Raw genomic sequence first — 14,718 nt, forward strand, 5'->3', positions numbered from 1 at the left:
GCTGTTTTTCTGCTGAATATAACTTCATAATTAGTGGTAAAAGATTTTACTTGTATATTTACTTTTCAGTTAGTCTTTAGAGTTTTCACGGTATTTTAAAAGCTAAACTCTTGACAAACGAAATATTCCCCCATGCTCTTACTATGATGATAATAATTTTAATTATCTAATTAACAGAAAAAAAATAAACCAAGAGAGCCACCAAAAGTTCCAAAGTCAGCACCTTTCTTCATCCCAACACTTCCTGGTCTTATACCCCGATACATTCCACCAGAGGAAGAAACTGATACCCAGGTAAAAACAAGAATCAATGTAATTGTGTTTATATAGTGTATTTTAAAAGAAAGCTCAAGTGCTTTTTAATGTTGGGTTAAATCACTAGACTTTAAAGAACCAGTTTTAACTCACTGTATTATTGCTTTATTTCTTAAAGTCTTATTCTCTCAGTAGAAAAATAATGTAAATGCATTGTAAAAATGTGGTTGCATATTCATGGACACACTGCTATGCTTTTGTGGTCTAGTCAAAGGTGGTAAACCTTGGGATACTGGCACAGAAATCTGATTTCTACATTCATCTTGAAGAAGCCCTGAGCACCAACGAATGTAAGTTAATGAAATATTTCACTAAAAACATTGATGCTGCTTTTATTTTGATACATATGTGGTTTCTAATGTCAGAATTGTAACAGATGTGAAAAAAAAATACCCACATTACAGTATAAAAGGCAAAGAAAATTACTTAATACACAAATAGCCAGATCAAAGTTCCATTGGTCCTGCAGCATGGAACCCAATTCTGGCTAAAACCCTTATGGAGAAAGAAGGTTGGGTTCCTAAGATCATTAAGCTTTTTTGAAAAGGTGATGATATCACTCTGAAAAGGTGCTATGTGTTATTTCTAGGGAAAGAAAGAAAAGAAGGAAGAGATTGATTTGGTAAGGAATAGTCTGGTGATTCACTGAAACATGAAAAGCATAATGTGCCTAGCAAGTTCTCCTTTCAAGGGCTACTTCACCAGGCAGTCAGTGAACTTAGAGTGTTACTTCATTGCCCTATAATTTAAAGCTTAGGAAGAAATAAATGATACAAAAATAAGGTGATTTCTTTGAACATTCAGTTTATTTTTAAATTCAATCACTTAAACAACCTGTGGAATGCACCTGCTGTTTTTCACCAGCTGTTTGTCTTGTGATGCTACAGAATCACTGGAGATCAGATTTTTTGAAATTATTGCTAATACAGCTGACTTGCAAATGTATATGGATGGTATCTTGTCCACAAAGCAGTTCTGCTGGGAATTCTTCTACTCCTGCTTACACTCTCTTGAGATGAGCAGCCTACCCAAGGGCACTTAAAACGTTTTGTGTGCAGAACTTTATTATCTGTCACAAACAAGGTGTTTTCTTATGCCTTACTTTTAGTATTTCGATTGACAGTGTTCTATTGAAGTGCCTCAGAGCCAGTCAGAAGAGGTGAATGTTAGAAAACCTGGTGGAGCTGGCTCCAGCAGGGAGCAAGTGCACTCTGATGTACTTGGGCATGTGGGCCTGCCTCAGGCCACCTCTGGTGTAAGGCACGTTGTGTATCACCCGCACAACGTGTTCCATGCTTTGTTTCTTTAATGTCATAAAAAAATACATTCAATGCATCTGCTTATTACTGTTAAAATAAGTTATAGTCAAAACTAGCTATTGATTTTTTAAGAATCAAATATTGATTTGTACCACTTGAGGAATATCAACCAATGCCTAATACCATTAGTTACCATGAAGTTGGTCTTCTTAGCAAATTCTTATCAAAAGAAATATTAATCACATACATTTAAAAAATATTATAACTATCAGTTGCGTTTTGCAACCAAACGTATTTTTGCTGCTTCCTTTTTAAAGCAAATAGGTGGAATCCTCATAGGTGATCAGGTGGGATGGTAGAAGTCCTGAGGAGGAACAATTATGAAGAAGAAGAAAGTTTGTAAATTGCATTAATTTCTACTATGAAAAAGATTTTCCCCTAGCACTCTCCAGGCATTCACTTAACAAAATTAATAATTTTGCTAGATGCACCAGAAAATCTCTAGTTTTGCTTAATATCAGCTAGAGTAAAGATGCCTAGTAAAAGTAGTGCTCTCTGTCTTTCAGAGTATATTCACAGTTAACAGCTCAAAATCTCAAGTATGTACATCCTTTTTGCCAAGAGATGTGAGATGACAGTGTTGTGTGGTTAAACTTTTTTGTTGAAAACAAAAAAGTAAGGAAACAGTAAAAACTTGAAATTCATAATCACTGCTTAAGAATTTTAGAATAAGCCTGTCTTGTGGAGGATCTGTTATAGTCTGTTTTGCAGATGTTACTGATAATGTGTCCCCCAATGTTATAACACAGATAAAGCTCCACTTGACTTACTGAAAAGCTTGGGACCATCTAATATTGAGGTAGAACTACGGAGTTTGGCCCCTGAAGGTGGGGGCTCAGTGGAGGTGATGCTGAGCTTTCTGAGAATGATTGGGATGATGCTGAACAAAAAATACAACTTTGAACTCGCTCAGGCGTACCTGGCACTATTTTTAAAGGTAAAAATTTTCTTATAAAATTTATGTTAGTCCTATTTAAAATAGTGGTTATACAATAAAAAGGTATAAATTGTCTACTTGAATTATCTGAAGTGATTTTGGTTGAGAATGGGTTTAGAATGTCTAACTGAATGTATTGGATCATTTGGCAACTCATTTGGTGACAGTCAAGAGAAACTTGCAAAACAAAAGATGTTGTGAAGAGGCACCTGCCAGACAGGTTTTGTACTCGTATTCCATACTTAGAATTGGTTTTATTATTTTTTTTAACATTCCTAACTCCTAAGTGGTTGTTAATTGTTAAACTAAGGTATGCTATTTCTTAAGCAAAGAATTTAGTACACAATGGTTGGGAAATAGATTAGACATTTTGTAGGATTTATCAAGAGACTTGGCAAGCCTGACGTACCATCCATGTCATTGGGCTGCTTTTCTTGTGTTACCTGTTGAGTATTACAGAGCTAATGAAATTTCCAGGGTGTGTGTAACTTAAAATTAGTCTACTAAAGCAGGGTAAGAGTTACTCTTAGAGACAAAGTGGCTTTGCAGAAGATTTAAGCCCTTTGGATGTACAATTGCTTAAGTTACTCTGATTTATAAATTAATGTGAAAGCAATTAATAACAGTTTACTTGGAAAACATTGTTATAAACATTCAGACACATGTAATACTGGGGCATCCACAGCTTCTCTGGGTAACCTGTTCCAGTGCCTCACATTCACAGTAAAGAATTTTGTCTAGTATCCAGACTGAACTTACTATCTTTCAGACTAAAGCTCAATATCAAGGCTTCTAGAATAAAACTGTAGCATGGAAAATAAATATTCCGTCCATTAAGTGGCAATAATTGCTGCAAGTTCAGAAGGTTTCTCTTCTTTCTCTTTTAACAAGGTTGCTGTTTGTCACCTAAGGAGACCTCGTCCATCTCTATCACTTTAGTGTGTGCTGGCATCATTCTTTTGGATGTGTGCAACATGGATAATTAAAATAATAATCCTGATTGACCTTAGCACATCTGTCTAACCTTTCTAGCCTAAAAAGCGATTTGTAATGCAGGTCAGAAAGTTGCTCTCTAGGGGAATGTGTGATGAGAATAGATTCAACAGCCTTGCCAGGAGATGATCTAGTAAAAACATAGCATATTTAAGGCACTTTTCTGCCTTATCCCATCTAATACATGAAAAATGGCTTGTAAAGACTAGCAAAAGGGAGGCAGTAAATAAAGGAAATTAATTGAAGGAAAAGAGTCCTTTCCCTATTTGAGACATTTCCTGAAAGCAAAGCATTGGAATGGAATGGGGGAAACAGTCTTTTAATTTTTTAATCTGTATTTGTTTCACTAACTGCTTGTTTTTGTTTTCAGTTACATCTTAAGATTCTCTCATCAGAGCCGAAACTGTTGGAAGAATTATCCAAATTGTCAATGCACCTTGAGGAAACTTGGATTCACTTGCAGGCTCTCTTCAATCAGAGTCTGTGTGTTTTAACGTACATGAAAAGTGCTTTGCTGTAAAATACTTCAGGGTTTTGTCTGCATAAGATTTCCCTCAGAGGAATAGTACAGTTTATTACCAAAAATACTGGATTCCAAAAATCATACTGGGTCTTGGAATCATGGAATCATTAAGGTTGGAAAAGACCTCCAAGGCCATCAAGTCCAGCATTCTGCTGGATACCACCCTGTCCACTAAGCCATATCACTAAGTGCCAGACTGCTCATTTTTTTGAATGCTTCCAGTACTTCTTCTGGTGCTGTATTTTATTCATCTACATATGGCAGAGTATTTTAGAACATGCATTACTGCCTATTTTTTGTTCACTTCAGTTGGAGAAAAAATTACTACATGCAGCTAAAGTATTTGTTGTCTGTTGTGTTGGTCTGTGCTGTCAGTGGACATTTGGATTCAAGGCCCTCAGCAACCTGGCCTTGTGGAAGGTCCCCCTACCCATGGAAGGGGTTGAAAGTAGATTATCTTTAAAGTTCCTTCCAACCCAAGCCATTCGGTGATTCTCTGATTCTGTGGTTACATAAAATGTAGTTCACAATGAAGAAATGACTCATGAGGAAAAAAAGAAATGTGAACTTCCATGCAGGAAGCCAAAACCAATATTGTTCTTAATAAAGTCATTGTTGATGCAAAAATAAAACAAAAAGTCTGAATTATTAACACATTGCAAACAATAGTTTAAAGCAAATTAACCTAAAAATTGTCTTCCTCTGCAATTAGAGCACTTTTCCTGTGATGGCTGTAAAAATCAGTTGTCTTCTCACTTTTGCAGACATCTATTTCTGAAGGTAAAGATTTCCAGCTGTACTAACAGTGACTGAATTTCAAAAAAACCCTAAAAACCCAAGCACCAAACTAAACAAACAAGAACAGATTTTTGGGAGGCCCGGTTTCATATGAAAATTGTTTCTTTCTTTAAAGGTAAAGGAGAAAAGATTAATGGAAAAAAGCTTTGTTTTGAGGAATTTTTAATTTAATCAGATGGGGATTTTTACAAATTGGTATTTAGGTTTCAAAGCATGATGTTTGGGCATTGTTTGGGACCGTATGAGTGAAATTATCTTGAACTTTGGTGTTTGAGATTTCTTCCTCCCTGCACAACAATCTCTTGAACAAGGCCTTTGCTGTATTCACATGCTCAAGCTATGTGCACAGACCAGCAGAGTAACTAATACAAATATATGCAATTTTAATGAGTAAACTTGAAAAGTGATTCGTTGCATTTGATAGAAGGCTGAAGCAATAGTGTGGGTCAGTTGTAGTGTATAGCTGCTTTTTTTTTAATGCCATCACATTGTAGAACTGTTTTTAGTCAAGTGTACTGGAACAAATTATCTGCAAACATAGAATCGTACAACAGTAGAAGGGCTTGGGTTGAAAGGGACCTAAAAATCATCCACTTCCAACCCCTGCCGTGGGCAGGAACACCTTTCACTAGACCAGGTTGCTCAGGGCCCCTTTCAGCCTGACTGGACACTTCCAGGGATGGGGCATCCACAGCTTCTCTTGGCTGTTGTTACAGGGAAGAATTTCCTGTTCATGTCCAATTTGAACCTAACGTCCTTGAGTCTAAAGCCATCATGTACACATGAGGTTTCTTACAAAGTTTGCTACTGAGATTCAAGAAAATCCTTTGTACCACAGAATTATTAGTTTCTGGTGATACAGTTCTTGGCAACCCATAAATTGTTCCAAATTTATTGAATTGATCTAAAGTTGTCCAAAACACCTTAAATGTCAGTGTAACATATAATGGACCTCTCAGCTTGCAGGTGTTACCATAACTCCTTTAGATTTTAGATAATAATTTTCTGAATAAAGACAAAGTTTTCAAAGGTTAATAAGGCAATATTTGCAGACCTGCCTCTGGAAGAAGGAAGAGTGGATAAAGAAGTTTTCATGTTCGAACAGAGGAAGGGTCTGTCAAGCCCACTATTCTGTCTTCAGCTGGAGGAAGGATTTGTAGTATAGCAGCCTGGTTGTGTATAAAGTGATTGTTTCTCAAGCATATCACAGCACCTTTCAGCAGACAGATATTAGATATTCTGTGACCCAGCTGTAGCCTGACAGTTATGTTTAATATTCTGTGACAGACCTTTTGTTCTCTGTGAGTTCATCTAATCTCTTTTAGAACCCATTTATCCTTCACAACATCCTGTAGTAATGGGGCCTACAATTTAATTAACAGGAATAATGTATTTCTGTTTATATACTCCAGACTTGCTATCTTCTGATGTTGTATGCCTCTCCTTGAATGTGAGAACTATCAGTTGTGCTCTGATCTTCGTGCTTCACAGACTTTGCCTCACAGCAGTGGCAAAAGTGTTTCTACTCATGAAGGACATACTTTATTTTGCTGGGTGCACCTATCTGCTTTTTCACTGACATCCAGAAACCCTTTCTGGGCACAGGTGTTTAAATCTATTTGTACAAGATTTGTCTACAAAACCTGTAAGGATCATAGAGTAGGGGTTTTTTTCCCCCTTCCATTTTCATGGTCTGCTTGATGTAGTCATAAGAAAAAACTTTGCCAAACACTGTATTCTTCTTAAAACAAACATCAGGGTAATTTTTGTGACCAGTGTATGTATAACACAGTTGATGTGATGTTTGCAGTCCTGTATGACCTCATTAAATGTGTTTAATGCAGTTTCTTATATCATGTACATACGTGTTTGAAGTTCACATGGAGCAGTTCAATAACTTCCTTCAGAATTTAGTATTTAGATGTAAGTGATATCTCATCTTCTTTCTTGTCTTTTTCTCAACATTTCTACTCATCACTGCTATTTCAGGAGTGTTTTGCTAATATTAGAGCTGTAGAGTTTTCCACCAATAGTTCTGATTGCTTCATGTTCTTGGTCTTTTATTTTGTCCTTTTTACCCCATATCAAAATGATGAGCAATGTGCTGTTAATAAAAACTTCTTCAGGAATAAAAAGTAATTTCCTCCTGTTAGTAGATCAAAGTAGATATTTCACCTGCTACATTCTGTACTATTCCTTCACCTGAGACATCAAAGGACAGTATTTTGTGATAGTCAAAAATTGTTGATTGCAAGTGGTAACACATGTGAAAACTGAATTTGATAATTTTGCCTTTGTTGCCCATAAGAACTTGCATTAGCATGGTGCTTTTGTAATGGCATATAGAATAGGATGTGCAAGAAATGCTAGATGGATGAAGGGATATTCATGTTAACTCTTAAGTTTTCTTCCAAGCAGGGAAGCTACTGGGGATTTTACCATTCTTACACAATGCCAAACTCATCTTAAGCTAGCTCTTGTAGCAGCTTGCTGTTAGAATTCTCTGTTATTTGTGTGTCACAGCACTCCTTCCAGCTTCCTCTCAAGCCTGTGCCCACCTTCTGTTCCTGTGTTTCTTTTTCACCATGATTTTCTCAGCTCCTTTGGTTCCTGGGTGCAGCTGCTGCTCTTAGCAGCTCCTGCACATAGCTGTACTCTCAAGTTAGGTTCTCTGTACTTCCACTATTTTTTTCTGACTTATTTTTTCCAGGCATATTTGGTTCTCCTGGTTGTTTTGAGCCTGGTAGTTGGACCTTGCTACCTGAATTTGCTACTGAGTGGGTTCAGATGCTGCACAGTGAACTTTGCTCTTCTCTGAACTGAAGAAGAAGCCTTCAATCTTCTAGAGGTATTAGGCTTGCAAACATGAAGAGAGAGTAGGAAGATACCAATATTTACATTGGCTACATTGTTCAGTAGCGAACCTATACCTCTGACTTCAAGCACTCCAACATTTTGTACATTTCAAATGTACATTTGTACATTTCAAAGTAGTTATTGTGTGGTCTGTTGGTGTCAGCTGATGTTTCCTGAGTATCCTACGTTTATCTTCTCAGCAAGTCCTGATTTGTATCTTAAGAACTATTTGTTTTATGAAATCTTTTAATAAAAGTAGTTTACCTTTTTAGAGATGAGGAATCTCTAAAAATTGTCTTATTTGATGCCAGTGCAAGGACTGGCATCCTTTAGTTTTTGATGTGTTTGCAATATGTGTTAGAGGGCAAGAGAGCAAAATGCTGTCATTAGATGTCCTCAGCCCCTGTGTTTTCTTTTTGTGAAGCAGTGGTGAATTGAGAAAAGCAAAGTGAAAGATAAAATAACGAAGATTTTTCTACCCTGGTGGTTATATCTTCTGCTGTATGATTCTGTTCCCCATAAGGATTAAATGTGCTCTCTGTTGCACATCACAGAGCTTTGCTGTTAGTAACAGTCTCTGAAAAATTACTTTCCTCCACTGATGTGTGCACTGCTGGTTTGTGAAACAGCTTATGTGACTGTGTGGAATTACATACTACTTCCCTGACCATCCAGTGTGTTAAAAGATGTGCTGGCTCTATGACTGTTAGATTATGAGTGTTTTAAAGGTCCTCACCATGAAGGATCAGATCACTTTGGTGTTTTGCAGTTACCTGAAAATATCCATAGAATAAGTTAGAATAACGTAGAATAAAATATTTGCAGAATGCTCACTCAGTTGCTATTTTTGTAGAGACTGTGGGAAAAGAAACTCACCTACTTAAGTCCAGAGGACTCCTTCGCCCTTTTTTGTTATCCTGGAGCCAAGCTGATAGTTGCCTTGCAGCTACACAGCTGAAGATGTATCACTTACTGTCTCTTAAGTTGCCCAATATTGGTCTCAGAATAAGACATTAATTTAGCAGCTCATCTCATCCATTAGCACTCCAAACACTTTTTGAGGGTTGTTCAGATTCACATGCCTCAAAAAGATTTTGTAAGTATAGCTCACTGAAAAACGTAGCCCTGGCATTCTTTTCTTACAACCAGTGATGTTCCTGCTGCTCTGGAAATGTTCCATCTGTTTAGCATGGCTGGAACTGAAAAGTCACCAGCCTGTTGTAATGCAACATGTCCCTTCCTGTCCTATGGAGCAAAGGTTAAAGCCCAGGTAAATGTGTCTTCAGAGTGTGTCAGATTGCATATTTTGTTGAACATCAGGTCTGATCACACAGGGTTGTGCAGCTGGTTGTTCTTCACATTTATGATTAACCTTTGTGTTTGCCCATTGCTTTGGGTTGATGAAATGATGAGGGATGACTGCCCAGTTCTCTTTGAAGAATTGCATTTTAACAGAATTAAGACAAATGTAAGCTATTTCAGCAGTGCTTACATCAGTGCTTAATTGAGATGGTTTATTCATGGTGCTAGAGTAAACAGCACCATCTGTACAGAAATCCCTGCAGCTCCCATGGTGTTGGTGGGTGAGGATGACAACCCACTGATGCATATGGAAAGAGCAGAAATACTTGATACTTTTTCTTCTTCAGTCTCCACAGGCAAAGCATGCTTCCGTTTTCAGTGTGTACCAGCCTCCTCTCTGAGGGAGTTGCCAGCAATGGGGGAGAAATGGGTTTGAAACTTTAGAATGCAGAATTCTGAAGTCACCTGATAACCAAGGGACTGCATGGGACTTGTGCACACCTGCTGTCTAGTGTGACAGCATTGCCTACCACGGTCTGGCACAGGCCATTTTTAACAGAGGTGAAGTGGAGGATGGGAGGAACTGTTGGTTCATCAAACTTCCCTCATTCTCCAAAAGAATCATGGAGCAGTGCTTTATGTGCATTTGGGATCCGTCTTTAGTCCACAAAGTGAAAGATTAAGAGAGTCACGAGGGCAATTCAGGTTTGCCCAAGATGTTCACCTTCTAGCATGAAATGGCTGGTTGGGTGCACAAAGGAAGAGCCATGAATTTAGTGATCAAATTTAGTGCAATTACAGCAGTCTGTGATTACATTATCATAGTCTATTAAGAAACACTGTAAATTGCTACTCTGAAAGTCAGAGGCATGCTTTCAATTAATATTTTGCAAATTATGGTGCTTGTTCATAATAGTCTATGTACCGTGTACCTTTTATACTGTGAGCTGACTTAAGCATCATATTGGTTCTACTGCACTGAGGTGTGAATTACTTTTGCAGTTATCTGTTATAATCAACATTACAGAAATTAATTTAGTCACGTTCTAATTATGCCTAATGCATGATTATTTTGTTTAATATCCCATAGCAAAGAAGATCAATAAATTAGATGCAGAATGTTGAATAATGCTAATGGTATTCAAAAGATTTTGCACTGAGGCATAGAAGATTTAGACTGCCAAGCGAGTTGAAAGTATTTCAAGTGAATGGCTGATAAAACATTATTCTAAAGCTGGTGTGTGCCACAACACACTTGGCTGTTTTATAAATTCTTACCTTTTATCCATGGAGGTTTCAGTTTTGTGTATCACCACTGTATCATGTCTCCTGCTGCAGCTATAGATCTTTCTTCTTTTTACAATAGCTTCTTCATCCTGACTATTTCATAACCATTTGGTAACACAATTTGTGTTTGAGCAAAGACTCTTCCTGGAGTATAAGACACTTAACTCTGGGAATGGTGAGAGGTCCAAGAAACACTGTTAAAAAGAGACTGCAAAACCACATAGCCAGCTGAGAAAGTGACACAAAGTGCAGTTTTCTTAGTGTGAAGGTGATACTTAGAAATGTATTTCCAGAACAAGACTCTGCTGCTTAGGCTTGGAGACAGCAAATTGTACAAGAACCAGACTGTGATGTATCCTCAGGAACTGCGTGCTTACTGCAATTAAATCTCATTTCTCAGTCAGGAAAATGCATGAAGTGATTTAAAGAACCTGTGCAATCAGAAGTAGAAAAGGTTGTCTGTCCTGAGAGAAAGGGCCCCTGTACAGTAGTATTGACCCAGGAGAGAATGTCCTCTCTAGAGATTCTGTCCCCATTGCAGCACACCTCTCAAAAATTAATGAAAAATAACCTGAATATCACAGGAGTTACAACAACAGCAAAAAAAACTGATTGGAGGAGAAAACCACAGAGCATCATTTTACACAAGAGAACTTGCAGGTAGTGAAGTAATACCAGTGTTCCTGCAGTGAAGCAAGGGTCTGATTGCTGAAAGCCTGTAATGAGTAGAGTCACATTTCTCCTCTTCCCTGCTTAGCTGTGGGAACCCTGAGGCTGTTCTGTAGAAGCTCTCTACGGTACATGGACTGTAAGACCTTACCTTTATGCCTCCTAAGGCCCTTCTGCTTAGACAGGGTCGCAGGGTCCAAAAGTGCCCCAGCTGGGTATAATAATATCCTCAATATTAAACATTGAGGATATCACATGCAAGTTGCAATCCTGGCCTTTGCAGGACCAAACAGAATGATTTCCTCATAAGCAGGAGGCCCAGACCTGGAATTCTGCCTTTCTGAAAACTGATTTGGTTTTCTATATAATTTGGGATTCCAGTCTGCCTACTGTGATTGACAGTGTTGAGATCTTAAACGGCAAGAGAAAGACATGTAATGGAAAATACAAAGATATTGCCAAAGTAATAACTTGATAAAACTACATGAAAAATGTACAGATATTTTCCCAAAAGAATCCAATTAGGGAGATATACTGAGTGTTTCTAGGGGTTGTCAAGACCTGAACAGATTTGTCTTTCTAAACAGAAGGTTAAGGTACAAATTATTTTTTAGTGAAAATAACTTTCTGTGAACTTGGGCAATTTTTAAACCTAATTTATAACTATTTAATAACTACTTTGTAAAGAAGGAAAGTACTGAAATTGACAATATTAAGGAAAAAAAAATCAGTGAAATATTAGGAGAGAAATAATGATGTAAATTTTAATCCTAAGTGATAATGACACTGAAAACATTATGTGCTAATGAAGGCTTACCATGTTAGATTCTCTTTTTCGTGCACATGAGGGTGTTTTTTAAACATGAGCCTAGTACCTGGTATTTAAAGAATAACTCTTGATTATATCATACATATGTAAATGGACTGTTTTAACATAACTGAGGAGGTGCTGTTCTTCATTGAATATCTTTTCCTTTCATGCTCTAAGGAAGGGCTTTGAAACTATGGTATATGTTTTTCAAGCAGAACCATAGCACAGCTTAGATACTCATTCCTCAGCTTATTTATCATTTGATATGGTGGAGAAGGAAATCCTGGAGCCACAGATCATTACAGATGTTACCATTAATCTCAATATAACTCGCCCTTATGACCCCAACTCTCCTTAAGTCTCTGGACTAAGAAAGACAGACAGAGCTCTGGGATTAGCAGGAGTTGGCCCTGTGAGTTGTTACTTAACTTCAACATGGACCATCAACCTTGATAGGCCTGGACAGCCTAACAGAGACATAATGTACTGACTAAGGCATCAGATGCAGATGTTCCAATAATAAGATGAATTTAAACCCACTTTAATTGATCTATCAAGTTCTGTGGGCGTGTGCCCAGGAGTGGAGTGTCAGTGTTAAACTGAAAGCTGAGGCTGGAGAAGGAATCAAACCCAAACCATGATGGTAGAATATTCTTACCATCTCAATGTGTTCCATCAGTAAAAGAATGGTTACAGCAGCCTCTCTGTAGTTCAGCTTTATGCCCTGCTCCAGATTTGTTTGTTACTTTGTTTTAAATACTTTTTAAAATACTGGTTACAGTTCTAAAAGAGATGCTATGGTCTAGGTAACTATAAACTGGTTTAGCTGTCTGCTTTTAATAACTGTCAGTTCTAAGTGAACTGTCAATTAAAATGACAGATTGATTAGAGATATCTACAGTGAATCTCTAGTCAGTGACAAGAAACAGGCTTCTATGCTACAGACAGCCTGCTGTTATAACAGGAAAACTATTTTTTATAATAGGCCATAAATTAATTTTCTACTGTCTTTCCACAATAAAATAGTATGTTGTTTTGGAAAGAGACTGGGATAAAAGCCTTAAACAAGACTTTTGTAAAACTTACAAAGACAAGATTGCTAAATAAGTTTTTGAATTTTACTTAATCATGATTGAGAACTACATTCAGAAAAACTAAGTAACTGGTTTTATGTGCATTGGAGAACATTAAATGATATAATTCACTGTCTTTATTTAGAAAAGGGCAACTGGCAGTTTCAAATTATGTTCTAGCCTCTGTTGTTCTGTTGTAATTAGTCTACATTGCCACAGACTTTACCTCCCACAGATACTAACCTCACTAGATATTGGAAACACGTATTTGGAAAAGCAACAGGCAGATGAAAACCATTTTAAATTATTTTAAATCAAATAAAATAAAAAGTTTCATGATGAAGAGAATTACGTAATTTTCCTCCTTTTCCAGTAAGTCAAAAGATGCTCACAAGATTTCCTCTGAACTATGACTACTATCCCCCCAAAATCAGAAAAGCAGTTTACTAGCATTAATTGATTAAGTTTCCAACTATGATTGTCAATCCTCTCTCAGTTTATGTGAAATTGTTCTTGCAGTATTCACCCCACTGCTTCCATATATCATCTACAGAAATTTGAAGAGCTGAATCAAACACTGTGGATGCACCTGGTCAATTCAGCATTTTCTTGTCTGAGTTCCACAGCTCTAAACAAGACTCTTTCTTAGCATTGTTTAGTTATGCTTTTCTCCTTTGACTAAAAGGGAGAGTGCCTTACTAAAATTACAGGATTGTTACTCAGATTGTACTAAAGTAAAGGAAAAATCTTACTTGTTCCACTGATCTTTCTAATTTCCACTCTAGGATTCAAACTGTAACAATTATCTTTTGTTACAGACTGCTTCTATTCCTATTAGAGACTGACTTGAAAGGCAGGTGCTTCTTTTTCCATTGTTATTTTGTTAGCAATCACTTTCTGAGGAGCTAATTGTCAGTCTAAGCAGCACCCACTCGTTTTATGATGTTGGTAATAATTTCCACTTCCTCAATGGGAGGTTCAAAGACTAAAAGTGCTTGACTTGGGTAAATTTAATTTGACAGAAAACCATTAATAGGCAAGTGTTGTTAGAACTGTGCGACTTGTAGGAAAATGGACCATCTAGCATAGTGCCATACAGAAATATCTGTATATTGTCATTTAGGAGTGTTACCCTGAGATTCAGTTCCCAGCTGTGGTTTCCAGGCCTAAAAAAAGCTTGGTGCTAGCTTATTATCTCTTGCTTTTCTCATCACACAGTCTTGATACACCTTTTGTTGCTAAATGTCCTTTAAGAATTCAGCAGAATGACCAGAAATAGTACAGTGGATTTCCAACTCTTGTCCTACCACTCAGTATTAGTCCTGTCTTGAGAAAACTGGACTGTAAGAAGAGTAATGAAAGTCATGATTTCTGCATTCATGGTAAGTTGGACTAGGGATAAAACTATCTTTTAGTTTCCATAGTGTGACCAATTGTATTTTTGTGGAGATTGCTGTTCAAGCATTTTACCAAGGAATTGCTAATGGCTCAACCTATCTTCTCCATCTCCAGCAAAATCCTTCAGTGCTCATCTGCATTACCTCCAAACAGCATTTCTAGATTTATTACTATTACACAGAATAAGTTATCCACACAATCAAATGCATAATCATTACTCTAACTCAACCCAAAACAATTTCTTCCTAGGCAAATAAAAGAGCACTAAATGGTTGAGTCTGGCTCCTAATAAGATTGGATCATGAAATAGTGTTTATATTCATAAATTAAGAGATAGCAATCACTGAGTTTTATTCTATCTAGAAATCCAGTAAGAAATTGTTCTGTGAACTCAAAATACTTCACTCATGTGTTGTCATGTGAGTACTGATAAAGCT

The 14,718-nt window shown here is 37.1% G+C and overlaps 1 protein-coding gene across 3 annotated transcripts in view; it reads left to right on the forward strand.

Moving 5' to 3' along the window:
* WDR36 (WD repeat domain 36) overlaps positions 1-8,019 on the forward strand; it is a 31,245-nt gene extending 23,226 nt beyond the window's left edge. Inside the window, exons 20-23 of one of the 3 annotated variants that reach the window (XM_072921864.1) lie at positions 178-294; positions 524-605; positions 2,384-2,571; positions 7,596-7,789. In XM_072921864.1, the coding sequence (XP_072777965.1) occupies positions 178-294; positions 524-605; positions 2,384-2,571; positions 7,596-7,703 (495 nt within the window). In that variant the 3' untranslated portion in view covers positions 7,704-7,789. Of the gene's footprint in view, positions 1-177; positions 295-523; positions 606-2,383; positions 2,572-3,934 lie in introns of all 3 variants that reach the window. The other 2 variants (XM_072921863.1, XM_030257711.4) reach the window with 2 other exon arrangements.
* The last annotated feature ends 6,699 nt before the right edge of the window (positions 8,020-14,718 follow it).

The sequence above is a fragment of the Taeniopygia guttata genome, chromosome Z (genome assembly GCF_048771995.1).
Source record: "Taeniopygia guttata chromosome Z, bTaeGut7.mat, whole genome shotgun sequence".
Taxonomy (NCBI): domain Eukaryota; kingdom Metazoa; phylum Chordata; class Aves; order Passeriformes; family Estrildidae; genus Taeniopygia; species Taeniopygia guttata.